The 13,680-nt window shown below is 40.4% G+C and overlaps 1 protein-coding gene across 2 annotated transcripts in view; it reads right to left on the bottom strand.

The window, feature by feature from the left end:
- The window catches only part of LOC148016512 (myosin heavy chain-like protein), a 36,010-nt gene extending 25,944 nt beyond the window's left edge, over positions 1 to 10,066 (bottom strand). The window contains exons 1-8 of one of the 2 annotated variants that reach the window (XM_087664212.1): positions 9,790 to 10,066; positions 9,448 to 9,513; positions 8,645 to 8,713; positions 8,422 to 8,568; positions 8,223 to 8,340; positions 8,107 to 8,135; positions 3,419 to 3,451; positions 3,246 to 3,332 (exon numbers count right to left, since the gene is read on the bottom strand). In XM_087664212.1, the coding sequence (XP_087520338.1) occupies positions 3,246 to 3,332; positions 3,419 to 3,451; positions 8,107 to 8,135; positions 8,223 to 8,340; positions 8,422 to 8,568; positions 8,645 to 8,713; positions 9,448 to 9,495 (531 nt within the window). In that variant the 5' untranslated portion in view covers positions 9,496 to 9,513; positions 9,790 to 10,066. Of the gene's footprint in view, positions 1 to 3,245; positions 3,333 to 3,418; positions 3,452 to 8,106; positions 8,136 to 8,222; positions 8,341 to 8,421; positions 8,569 to 8,644; positions 8,714 to 9,447; positions 9,517 to 9,789 lie in introns of those variants that run through there. The other variant, XM_087664213.1, reaches the window with a different exon arrangement.
- Positions 10,067 to 13,680: the final 3,614 nt, after the last annotated feature.

Raw genomic sequence — 13,680 nt, 5'->3', positions numbered from 1 at the left:
GGATTATTTTCTCTCTCTTCATTTTATTATTTCATTCCTAATTTGCACCCATGGCCAACAATAATAATGAATTATTGGGCATGCTTGGTACCAACAACAAACTTTTGATGACACCAATTACCCAATGTGGGCATATATGATGCAACATGTTCTTATTGCAAAGAATCTATGGAAATTTGAGAATGGCACCGCCGAGCAAAGACTGACTTCTCAAACCCTGGCACCAAGTTAAATATTAAACCCCACGATATAGAGTTTGGAAGGTGGTGCTCGGGTTTGATGAAAAGCAATAAACAAATATTGATGAAGTGGTCCTACATAATCATATTGTTTCCATCACTCTTAGTGATCTACCATAGTCATATCAAGGTTTTGTTGGGCACAACACCACTGAATGTCATAAGCACATTGCATCAAAGAAGAAAAGAAAGCCCGAACTTACTATCACCAATAAACAAATATTGATGAAGTGGTCCTAGATAATCATATTGTTTCCATCACTCTTAATGATCTACCATAGTCATATCAAGGTTTTGTTGGGCACAACACCATTATGTCTTAAGCACATTGCATCAAAGAAGAAAAGAAAGCCCAAACTTACTATCACCAACGAGATCCATAACCTTGCCAAACACAAGGAATATACTTTCTTCATTGAGTGTCGATATAATCCTTCTATCCATGATGCTTGTTTTTCTCTAATTGATGCAACTTCTACTTGGTATTTCAACAATGGTGCTTCTAAGCACATCACTTCTTATCAAGAATTATTTTCATCTATTTCTCATGTATCTAAGGAGGACACAGTTGTGTGTAAACAATGCCCTTATCCAATTGAAGGCATTCGTAATGTGCAGGTTACTACTATTTCTGACACTTTCATGATGTTGTAGGATATCCTCTAAGTGTCACACATTAAGAAGAACCTTCTCTTCATCTCAGCCATTGCTACTTCGAGCTTTCATGTTCTCTTTGATGGCCCTTGTGCAGTTTATGATGTTCCGTACCTTCTTCCATTGCATTGACCAATACTCTCACATTAGGACTTTAATGTCTTGATTCTTATGATCAGCAGCATGCTGAAATTTCTCTTCATTGTGCTCCTTCAGCAAGAGATTCTTTTATGGCACTTGTTTCTTCAATGCCACATATTTCAAATCTACTGCTTGATGATTTGCTTATTATTGGAATCAATGCTGTTCAAACTGCACCACTATGGCATGATTTCCATCAGCCACCTGCTGGCATTTATGTTGGTGTTCTTCATCCCCCCATGGCTCCCCAATTTTTCACCATTGAGGGAGGCATACTTCCATCACCGACGAAGCATTCAACTGCCCAATCAAGTATCATCATTAACAGCCCTTTTGTGAATCATTGGCGAGCAGTGAAGAGTGTCTTCATGTACCTCAAGGACACCAAGAATTTAAATCTTTTCTTCAAGGTCTTTTCTTCACTTATGCATGGATTCATGGATCCCGAGATTGGGCTAGTTAATCAAAAGACATTTTGACAAATCTTTTTATTAAGGCTATTCCTCCATCAAGAGTTTTGAGATATTCACTTAGCTCTATATTTGATACCTTTTAAAGCATGATCTCTCATTCATTATATTGTCATAGATTGCCCTATCCATCAGGATGAACATATGCAACCCTGACCACATATATTCTCTCTTCTAGGATTGTCATCTTTCCTAGATTAGTTCGCCCATTGCATGGAGTGGGATTTGTAGACCATCTCATGCGCTACAACTTGATGTCCTTTGATCCATGATCCAAGCTCCCTAGGCATTTAAACCATCACTAGATGCAATTGTTGCCCCTAGTATCCTAGACACTAAGTCAAACTAGGGTTAGGGTTTCCTATGACAACTAAGCTGTTCAAGATTAGGTTTTATTACAAAAAGGCACTTCGTCCATCACTAGCACAAAAAGTGTAGCATTATTCATTGTGGTCGCCCTAAACTCTGTACACTCTCATTCTTTACTACATTGACTCTCATTTTGTGATTAAGTATTATTGTGCATTGACTAATTCTTGCATGACTTTCATTCTCTATCAATTAATTGTGCAATCACTCTACACCTTGCCAACAAATGATACAGAAGGAGATCTTTTTGACATTCTTAATGTTTTAGAGTTTGATAGTGAGGAAAAAGAGGAGTCTATAATTCAAGACCAAGAGCATGTTGAAGATGAAGATGATATATAATGGCTCAAAGTGAACTTCATCATACTTTGGATAATATTGTCAATGAAGAGGAAATATAACTCATTCACTCGTGGTCAAATCTTTGAAGTAAGAAAAATCCTTTTAGCTACTAATGTTTGGCTTTTCAAAATGTGGAAGCATGCATTTCAAGATGGTTGAATATTGACTTGTTAACTATTGTCTTCTTCAAAGAAATTGAATACCCCTCAATAATAATCTTCACTAGGGTATGAATACAAAGTCCCAAATAAAAGATGAAACCTAGTAATGGAATAGACATTTCCAAACTGGCAACTCTCAAGGGAGAACTACTATCAAAACAAGTTTCGCAGTCAAGTGCAAAATCATATAAGGAATCCCTAGAGATGGAAAAGGGTACCTGAGCCTTTGAGTCCTGTAATCTCCCCAATCTACCCATACACTGTGGATCTTTGTTCAAAGATGAAAGAGTAAGTCAAAGGTCAAGGTAAATTGTTGTTCTACAACCTCCAGTACATCTCAATGTCCATACATACCATGAAATTATTGCCACAAATAAGCTTTCACCTGTGGTGATGCCTTGCAGTCCATGGTCAGGTGAAATATAGAGCACATATAAGTCCATCTCCTGAACTGATCCAACATATATTCCCCTGAAAACCTCTTATCTGTATGCTAATTCTCTACTTCTGAGTTGTATCCCAAGTCATTATTCTCTCTCTCCCAATACCCTTTCACTCTACAACTCTTCTCTAACCCTCCTGAGTTCGACCCCTGTACTTTATAAGTTATGTGGGGAGGCTAGCAACCTTATGATGATCGACGTCACAAGTGAAAACCTTAGCAATAATATCAGATTTAAAAGCAAACAAAAAGAAGGTCCAAGCTGCTCTCATTATACTAATGCAAACTTCCCATCTACCAATCAGTATTTCATATTTGTTAAGCCCATTATTCACTGCATGAAAATAAAATTTGTGCGGATACATTTTGAGCAAACACAACATACGGTAACTATGGCATGTTGCTAGGAAACTTCTTACAAAGATACCTCAGCCAAAAGTTTTTGTCGTCCACTTTCTAGCCTCTCTACCATTGAGGCAAGTTCTCGAAGCTGGTGGTTATAAGTGCCTTTTCCCTACTCGAAAGCCAACAACAATCTCCATCTCAACAACACCTTTACAACAGTAATACAAAGTGTTAAGTTTGAAAAGAAAAACTTACCACTAATGTCTCTTTTGAAGAAGATGCTCCTTCCTGCAAATTTGAGATAAAGTTTCAAGCTTATAAGAGTACCAATTTTTTTGTTCACATAATTTTCCAAAATCCTGAGAAAATGAGTATCTCTTTTTCTAAACAGATGAAGTTCAATGCATTCACAACAACGCTATTCACAATGAACAATACAATTAGGCATAACAAACTAACACAAATAATAACCAAATATCAATTCTTATGGTATGCTTTATTATAATCGACCCATATCAACAAGAGACATTCTTGCACTGAAATTGGATTCCAATTCAAAATGCAGCACCTATAGTTCATTATGTGCAAATCAATCGTTATTTATTAGCAATTATGTAGCTTGAATTGCAAATCATAGTCACAAGTTACGAAAAATGTGTTAAGAACAAGGAACGAGGCATAGGAAGGAACCGTCATCACGTATGAATATATGGTCACATGGGATGGGATGTGGGATGGAAAGAAGCTACCATCCCTGCAATCCTCAAGTCCCAAAATGACCATCGCTTATGGCTATGTGCAAATGCGCCCCTTGATTGGGCGATTTTTAATAAGGTCAATAAACCAAGCATCTTCACATCGGCTGAAGTTGAAGAGGTTGTGGAGACGTGTCCAATAGAGCAATCAATTTGTCTATTTTTGAAGCTCTGTTATAGTCATTAGAACTTTGCGTAGTAACAAGGCATGATGAGCATGCACTCACTAATTTGTAACCAAGTGTGAAAATTAAATCATGTCTAATATTTTTGCATTCGTCGCAATACCAAACAAACATTTGATTGGAGATTCCCCATTGAAACTCTTAAGTAGAGAGCATAGAGGGCATGATCCTTATGGCATGTAGGCCCTAATCACTTCATTTCCTTTTTCAAAGAATGCTCTTCTACAAAGATAAAGCTTTTTGAAGCACCCTTTTGCATGACTATTGTGATTCAATTGTTGGTAGTCATCAAGGAATAAACAATAATTTAGAAAAGTTAGCTAGCATTCATATTAACCAAAGATGCAAAGAATGTATCCCACAATGTGCAAAGATCTCTTATTTCTAATAAGAAATAAAGGTGCTTTCTCCTTTGCCTATCTATGATAGCCCATTTTAAGACATGAGTAAAGACTTCGTTAAAAAACTTCTACAAGATCAAGTAGTAATATTTCTCTTTATCGTCAATAACAAGTTTGCAAGTTTTGCATAGTGCAAGAGCTTGATTGTAGTTGGAATATTGTACATTTCTTCATAAACACTCCTAACAAAACAATGAGGCATTGGCTATGTGGACACTAGCGCTGACTCCCTCTCTTCAACAAGACTTCCACTGAGAATCTGCAAGTGGATAATGATAGAAACTGAGGCGACAGAGGTAGAATATATAGACATAAAATAATGTCATCAGAGAAATAGGTCAGCCAACATTAGGATGTAGTCAAACCCAGCAACAAATGTCCTAAATCATAAAAATAATGACAATAAAAATTTACCTAAAATAGCCTACACTACCCAACCCACAAATGAACATGCCCAACTTCGAACATGCCCAACTTCACTCATGAGCAAACTAAACTCCTAACACCATCTCTCAAATCATGCATGATCTGATACAATATAATGATACAATGATAATGACTCATCATAGTCCATACAACAAAGACCATCAAAATAGGACCATGATACCCAAGCAGCAAGGTGATCAAGCCACCACCAAGGTGCCTCGGAGTGAGTCTCATGTCGATCTCAATTGTACTAGAACTTGAAAATAAAGAAGAATCGTACCAACTCTCTATGGCTATCAACAATGCCTCGCAGAAGCAAACATGACCATCCTGTCATCAATGCCTCTGAACATATGTGACCATGGATTCCCTGCCTTTGGCTAGACTACCAAAGTGTCCTCTCATGTGAGCTCGAACTAAGAGCCAATTCCGCTCTCTGTCAAGAAACAGCCCATCATGGACCTAGATGTCAATCCCAGCTCCAAGATTTCAAAACCTGCCAGACTTCAAACAATGCATCAGGGAAGTCCCTCTCTGGATCCTAGGCACTTGTATACATGTATAGATGAGGCTTACCTACCCCACCTCACCACCCTCTCACACTCCCTCTTTGATACTAGAGAGTCCTAAGGGACGACCATATCACCTGTACTAAAAAGCAGTGGTAGGAGGGGCAACTAAGCCCTTCCCTCGATCGAAGAAGATGACCCCTTCTGTGCCTTGGCCTTCACCTTGGCCGAAGGATCCAAGTTGGAGTCAAAGGAGGAGGATTAATCATCAGAGAAATCTATATTCTACTTCTCCTTCTTCTTCCCAGTGAATCCAAGCAGCAAACACTGTTAGAAGGCTGAAAACACAGTCGCCCAGCCTGTACAAGCATTAAATGCTGAAAATGCAGCAGCTGCAGGTTAAAACACAGAAAGGCAAAGCATTAAATGCAGGCAGCAGTATTAAAATAATGCAGAGATTCAAAAAGCAGGCAGCTGAGACTAAACGCAGCCAATAAGAGGCTGAAAATCAGGCCGATATTGCAGCAGGGACAGGTTGCTTGGGAAGTGGCAGACCGTAAGAGGCTGATCAGCAGCAGGTAGGTGTGAGGGCAGACTGTCTACAGCAGAAAGCAGCACCCAGAGCCTAAACACGAATGTCAAATACCATGTTAGAAGTGGGTGCCATGATGGAAGCATAAAAGACTTGTAGTAGATTGCACAACACCAGAAAAAAGAGAGCACACAAGAAAATAAAAGAATGCTGCAAAAGGAGAACTCAAAGATATGCTCGAGAAATGGAATCCATATACCAAACACAAGACAATCGCATACAACAGTGAGTCACTGGCTGTGTTGGCACTCCCTCTCTCCAACAAGACATGCACTGAGAATCTACAAGTGGTTAATGATACAAACTAGGGAGGAGGAGGCAGAATATATAGGCATAAAATAATGCCATCAAATAACCAGAAGCATCAAGAGGCAATCTTGGTCAGTAATAAATGCCCTAAATCGTCAAAATGATGATAATAAGAAATACCTAAAACAGCTTACAATGCCCAGCCCACAAATGCACATGCCCAGACTCACTCATAAGTTGACTAAACTGCTAATGCTATGGTGGGACCTTTGTTGCGTCCCTTAGATTGGGTCTCTGGCAAGGTGAAATATCCCACTCCTGTGCAGACACATATGAAGATATTGTTTCATTTTCTTAAATTCTGGGACTGTTGGAACAATTGGTAAACTCTATGTTTTTGATGATCTAATTCTTACACACTTGGGCTTTTTTGCTTTTTCAGCTTTAGAGAGGCTCTTATGTGCCGATTGTTGTGATTCTTCACTGCATTAACTTCACAGTTGCTCCATTCTGTCATCTCACTATGCACAGCTGTGAAGTTTGTGGACACAATGTGTTTCAAGAACAGCACAGCAGGAAATAGTGAGATGAACCTTGGTGAAGCACACCAGCCCTGTACAAGGACAGTGGCAGAAAATGCAAGGCACAGCCTTTTGAACAGCAGGGAAACAAGGTTTTCAGCTGCAGAAAAGAGGTCAGCTAGCTACTCCACAGGTCATCAGGTAGAGAGCAAGAGCTATGGAGTAGAAATGCAAGGTTAAAAAGCACCAGCAGCAGAAAACACAAATGTTTCTCTCCTATCCCTGGAGGGCCAGTCTAGTTACACGAGTAATGAAGAGGTCATCTAGTGATGCTACACAATCTCAGCATGGGTGAAGAGAGGGCATGCTGATGCTCTTCCACGTTCTAGTCAATTTGATGTGCATCATCAAGCTCGCACGTTCAATCATTTCCAAAACTGTAAAAATGGCATATAACATAATGTTTTGTTTGGTCTCACATAAGGGGACCTGAAGGGCATGCTTATGCTCTCATGGGTTCTTAGTGTCACGGTGAGCTATCCCCATGGGCCTTGTGTAGCTACAAGTGATGCAATGGTGGCTAGTCTAGCTACTTTGCCTTGAGAGAGGGATCGTGGCAGCGGACTTATTTTCAAGGTGATTTATTACCAAGGCACATCTAGCAGAGTGTATGTGCAACCTACATATTCTTATTCCTTGCCCACTCACCTCTGCTAAGAGAGAAGGCATTGGAAGTGGTCATTTCAAAGGTTCATGACAGCCAAGCCCTAATTCATGGGCTTCTCCTTTCAAGTTTTGGCTGGCCTTCTAGTATGTTGTCCCAACCTTTTTGTCTATAAAAGGAGGGTGGGCACTCAAACCACTGTACTCTTTGATTCTCATAGTGGATTCCCGTTCCCATTTACTTATCTTGTGTCTTACCTCTTTCATTATTCAACTGCAGTGTATTGCTCTTCTAACAATGATAGCCTAGATCCTCAAGTAGGCCAAGGATGATGCTTGGTTCAAAGCATGAAGCTGGCATAGCTTTCTGGCTCCGTCTATATCACACACACAGAGAGAGACACACAGAGACAAAAGGGCAAAAGAGTAAGCACATCTGATACTCAGTGAAGAAAAAATAGAGCTTGTTCTGTACAACCCTGGCCCACAATATATTTTTTTGCAGCCAGTGCAAGCAGGAAAATGAGATATAGAAGTAGAAACAGACAGAATGGCATATTGAATATTACAGAAAAGTGCAACACATTAACGCAATGTATAGACACAATACAAAAGTGTACGTAGAAAGATCGAAAATGTTACCCCAGAAGTCTCATCTGCTGGGACATGACCTGCAAAAACATTGGTGAGATGCTGATGAGAAATTACAAAGCATTCTTCACAACAGAAACTTTAACATTGTTTAGTCCTGTCTATACCTTGTTGGGCTATCTTTAATGCTTCCTGTAACTGTCCTCTTTCTGCCACAAGTTCTGCTACATGCTGTTGCTCTATAGCAAGTTTATGACGTTCTTGTTGTAGTTGTTGCACGGTATTCTGAAACTTCAAATGTTTGAGTATCATGATAAAGAAAGAAGTGTTGTGAATATAAGATCGGGATCATGGAGGAGTGCATACCTGGAGCTCAATCTTGACCAACGCTAATTCTTGTTCAAGAGAACGGAAATTTTCCGATTCTACAGGAAGTGAAATCATGCTCCTGCTCTCCTCTCTATGATGCAGTAGCTCTATCTCAGCTCTCAAGGCAGCAGCATCTTCCTCTGCCTAGCATATAATAAAAGCCTTGAGCAGATACATAAACCCAAAAGAATGCATAGATGAGCTGGACGAGTAAGCCAACCTTGTACTGCTCTTCCTCTGCTTCTTGGAGCCTTTTCTTTAAAATACGAACTTGAGCAACCAAATCCTCCTGTATACCATAGGGACCAATTCTCATTAACAATTCAACAAGAATAAAAGGTACCCCACCTATGTCCCATGATCTATTGATCTAGGAAAGAAACGTCTCCCTTAGGAAGCTCTCTTTCAAGATCTCCTGATTTCAAACAAATGTTCAAATCGGCCAGTTGAATCTCATGTTATTTGGATAAATAGTCCTGACCTCAATAGGATAAAACCATTGCTTGAACATGCTCAGACCTGCTTTAACACGCTGCCTCTAGTTTTATTCTTTTTCACGTGCCTGAGTAAAATTTCCAGTCTCTTTAAGAATATTAAGTAAAATAGGGTCATTTTTTCTTCTGTAAGTGGCCTGCCATCTACTGTACTTCTTGCTACCTCTCAGGACCAACCAATAAAATCTATCCCAATACTTAACAGGCATGGGTTCCTCTTTCCTAGCTAGTGTCTATTCTATTACTCTACTTCAATGAGAGTGTTGACTAGAGTTGTACCATAGTCATGATCAGGCAAACCTATTTGGATGGCATTCTATGCACTTCCACAAATGTTCCTTTGAACTTAAAAGCTATCAAGCAACAACTCAAATAACAATGAGCCTCACGATGACAATGGCTTTGGCATATTATGCACTTCTTTAAATATTCTCTCGATCCTTAAAGGCTATCCAGCAACAACTTAAATCACCAAACGAAAGTAACAATGCCAGATAATACTCGTGCTTGAATCAAATACAAAGTACACCTTTGCTCTAACGGCTGCATCTTTCTCAATCCTCAAGCTTTCCATCATGGCTCTCCTTATTTTGTCCTGTCCATGATAGTAGGGAAAGGATTCAGCAAAGCTTCTAAAATAGGTTCACAACTAGAATTTTCATTGCATTTCTATAGTGCTGCACTACATGTCCAATGCAAGAGCAACGCATGTCACAGCTACAGACAGTGACGTTAGACCGCACTTGTGAAGATTATCATTCTCTCACAAACCATCAAAATGCAGGTAAGTTCTTCAGATCAGAGGAAGGTTTCAAACTTTTAGGAAACGGCGTTCGTGCAGCATTGCATGTGGAAAGGCCTGACACTTTACCTGACTAGGTCCACGGAGAGACAGAGAGGGCGATGTCCAACTGATGGACTTGCGAGGGTAATCTTCTCGAACGGATTCGCAGTTCGAAGACGTGTGAAACGCAAGGATTTTGCGATCTCTGAGAAGCTCCGTCACTTGAAGACCTGGCACTGGTGAAGATCTCCTGCGCCCGACATGCGCAGCCTACGATCGATGCTCCTACAAACAATGAATACGAAACAATCTAGTCTTGATTTAGAATTAGTAATGCAGATTAGTCTTTAATGCTGCCCCAATGTCTCGGAAACGTCTTAGCCTAGCATTAATAAAGTTTGGTCAAATCTTTTGGCAGGTGAATGGACGACGAAAGTCTTTTGATAATGTGTGTCATCGGTGTTGTAGTCGTTGTCATAGCAATGTTTCAACTATTGTTGAGTGATTTGGATGACGGGGACGATGACAACATGCTTTTTCATACTTTGATGGAGTGCACGGCTCGAGGTTACGTTGCACGTCGAGCCAGGATAGGTCAGCGAAGGCACGATCGACGGTCATGTTGGGCCTATCCAAGACCACAAACTTTTATGGATCAAGGGCTTCTGGGGAATCATACAAACCGAATGTTTAAAAGCAGGTTACGAGTTAGTAGAAGTACATTTGAATATCTCGTTGAGAAATTAGCACCACAAATGCGACGCAAGAATACGAACTATAGAAGGGCAATACCTGTGGAGAAGCGGGTCTGTGTGGCTCTGCATCGCTTGGCAAGCTGCTCAAGTTTGGGACTAATAGCCGATTTGTACGGAGTCTCAACTTCGTTTACACAGCCAGCTGTTTTGGACTTTTGCGATGCACTGGGTGCTTTTGGATTGCATGGTATGTATGTAAAGTGGCCAATGCCACAACAATTTGCAAAAATATGCTGGTGCATTTCAAGCCCTTCAAGGCATACCGTATGTTATTGGTGCAGTAGATGGTAGTCGTATACCCATCATTGCCCCAAGGGAGAACCACGAAGATTATTTTAATAGGAAGGGTTTCCACTCTATTATTCTACAGATAACCGTGGCAGCCAATTGTGTTGTTTGGGACTATGACGTTGGTTGGGCAGGTTCTATGCACGATTGGAATGTTTTTCAACGTTCAGATCTAGGAAAACAATGCACAAACAAAGCTCCGAGACAATACTGTCTACTAAGCGATTGTGCTTATCCTGCACGCTTTTGGATGCTTCCTCCTTTCAAGGGTAGTAAGGATGGGCTATCTCTGGAATGTTATTATTGGAATTACATACAATCAAGTACTCGTATGCCAGTTGAAACGGCATTTGGCATCCTTAAAGTGTGATTTCGTATATTGTTAAAGAGATGTGACATGCTTTTATAAAATGTCCCAAAGATGGTGGTAGCATGCATTGTTCTACATAATATATGCATTGTGCATGGAGATGGTTTTGATGATGCATGGATACATGAAGCGACAGCAAAACTTGATAGAGAAAGTAATGCGGCTCATCAAGACATGGACCAGCAAAATAGTTTGAGGAATGGATTAGCAGAGATTGCTATGCTAACTAATACAGGTACCACATAAGCAATACAAAGAGCTCAAGCAGCGGAGCCAACACAAGAGGCAATCCATCTTGGAGGGGCATCTCGAAGAGACAACATTGCTCGAGCCATGTATCGAGAGAGGGAGAGCGCAAATGTGAGAACAATCTTTGGTGATTCTGACTCTGCGGAGGAGATGGACAATGAAGACAACGGTGAGTAAACACATTCCGACTCTGCCTATTGTTCAGCCTGTACTGTTAAGCACAATCACATCCAAGTAAGTAATTTTCAGTCATCCTTGCATCTGAGCGCAGGTGGAAAGGTAGAAAGAGGGGTGGTGTGCTAAAAAAAATTCCCTGTTTCCACCTTTCCGTAGAGAGCTCGGTAGAGCCATGCCTCAACAACATGGTGAAGGGGTTCAACTCTCCTGCTCTCTTGGAAGTGAATGAGCTTCCAAAAAGTAAAAATTGGTCAACAGTAATTAGAGGAGGTGGAGCTAGGTGTTTCCCCTTCTATGTAATTTTACATCCATTGCATTGGATGTTATCCGAAGGAGCACAAAGCTTTCATTATAATTTGAGAAGCAAAAGTAAAGCTCTCACCTCACTCTGATTCAAGATGTTATCCGAAGGTGCGCAAAGCTACAATATGTTAGGGCACACAATTTTCTGGTTCATGGTTTGTAATTCATGATATATCTGCTATAAGGACAGTTGATGCACATCTATTGTTGATAATCGCCAGGTAATGTAAATTTAGTGTTGTGTTGTCCCCAACTAGTACGCTTGATTTCATTTTTCTGGTACTCCACTGCTTCAACATTAAGCGCAATCACATCCAAGTAAGTAATTATTAGTCATCCTTGCATGATTTTTCTAAGTTTCAGTCATCCTTGCATCTGCAACGCAAGTGGAAAGGTGGAAAGAGGGGTGGTGTACTAAAAAATTTTCCCTCTTTCCACCTTTCCACAGAGAGCTCGTTAGAGCCATGCCTCAATAACATGGTGAAGGGGTTCAACTCCCCTGCTCTCTTGGAAGTGAATGAGCTTCCAAAAACATGCATAGTAGTCACCATAGAAATAAATATATTGGCGCAGAAAGCAACGAGGCAATAAGGTCATATTCTTGGAGTTCTTTGGTAGGAATAACTTCAGATTCATGCTTTTAGTTTTATTGGTGACTTTTTTTAAAGGTTTATTAGTCGGTTTAAAGTGTTTAATCAAGTATTCTAAAAATAATTATTATGAGAATGATGATCAACATCCGTAGCATCCCTTCATTCACATGCGATTCAGTGCGTAGGTGGTGGCCGGTGTGTAAACGATTGTGGACGAAAGATGGACGAACGCTTATTGATAACGAAAAGTGTCCACTACCTAGTGTGTAAGCAGGTGGCGGACAAGTGACCGCCCAAGTCAACCTTTCCTGTGCCCATAAACTGGGCACAGATTGGGCGGGCAATGGCGGTGTGTAACCACCCTGAGACAATTGAAGAGAGATGTAAAGGTAGAATAAAAAACTTGTTTTTTTTAAAGTTACAAATTCATCTACAGTTGAATTCATCATTCCTTTTTAAGACTTTTGATTACATCTAATAGACCAGATACCAAGGAGGCAAGTGTATCCATGATAACGAGCTTGCGCTCTTCAAATGTTTTTTTTCCCTCTAGGTTTGATTTTTGGTTGGCTAACATTGATTGGGCAGTGCTAGCCATGTCACTAAGAGACTCCTCTATCTTTCTACCCTTTTTATTGCGTGCTCCTTGGTTGGTTGTTTGATCATGCACGATCTTCGAAGGCTCATTGGAGCCAATGTCTTCTTGGGTGTGGTCACCCTGATCATTGGAGACTAATGTATTGTTGTCTTCTGATGAAGACAACCCACCAACAGATGAGGCATGTGTATCGCTAACAACATTGGCACGATTCCACATATATTCATCCACAATATCATACCACTGACAAATCATCTTGCGATCATTGCCTGATATGGCATTGTGGGCCTTATCCTTTCTATATGACTCATAAATGCGTCCCCAACGTTTTCTACATGCCTCACCATCTTTGTTGAACTCTGGAAATAGCGATGCTAGCTGGGTGGCAACCTTGGACCATATATTCACTCCTTGCTTCGGTGGCTTTGAGAACTCCACACTCATGGATCCTCGAATGTGAATGAGTTGTACTGTCCATGCATCATTCCATTGCGCAAACGCTTTTTTTTGTGGCTATTGAATGATCTTGTGTCTCAGGACCGTCATTCTGATTCTTTCCTTTCTGCGCCCTCTTTGGTTTAGGAGGTTTAGGAGCATCACACTCCGATGATGTTCGTCATGGACGTTGTTTGTTGACATTCTCGG

Source organism: Lygodium microphyllum, chromosome 23 (genome assembly GCF_053477565.2).
Source record: "Lygodium microphyllum isolate KBCC chromosome 23, Lygodium_microphyllum_v1.1.10, whole genome shotgun sequence".
Classification (NCBI taxonomy): domain Eukaryota; kingdom Viridiplantae; phylum Streptophyta; class Polypodiopsida; order Schizaeales; family Lygodiaceae; genus Lygodium; species Lygodium microphyllum.
The sequence above is the reverse complement of the archived record's forward strand: the minus strand, read 5'-3'. Positions and strand labels throughout refer to the sequence as shown.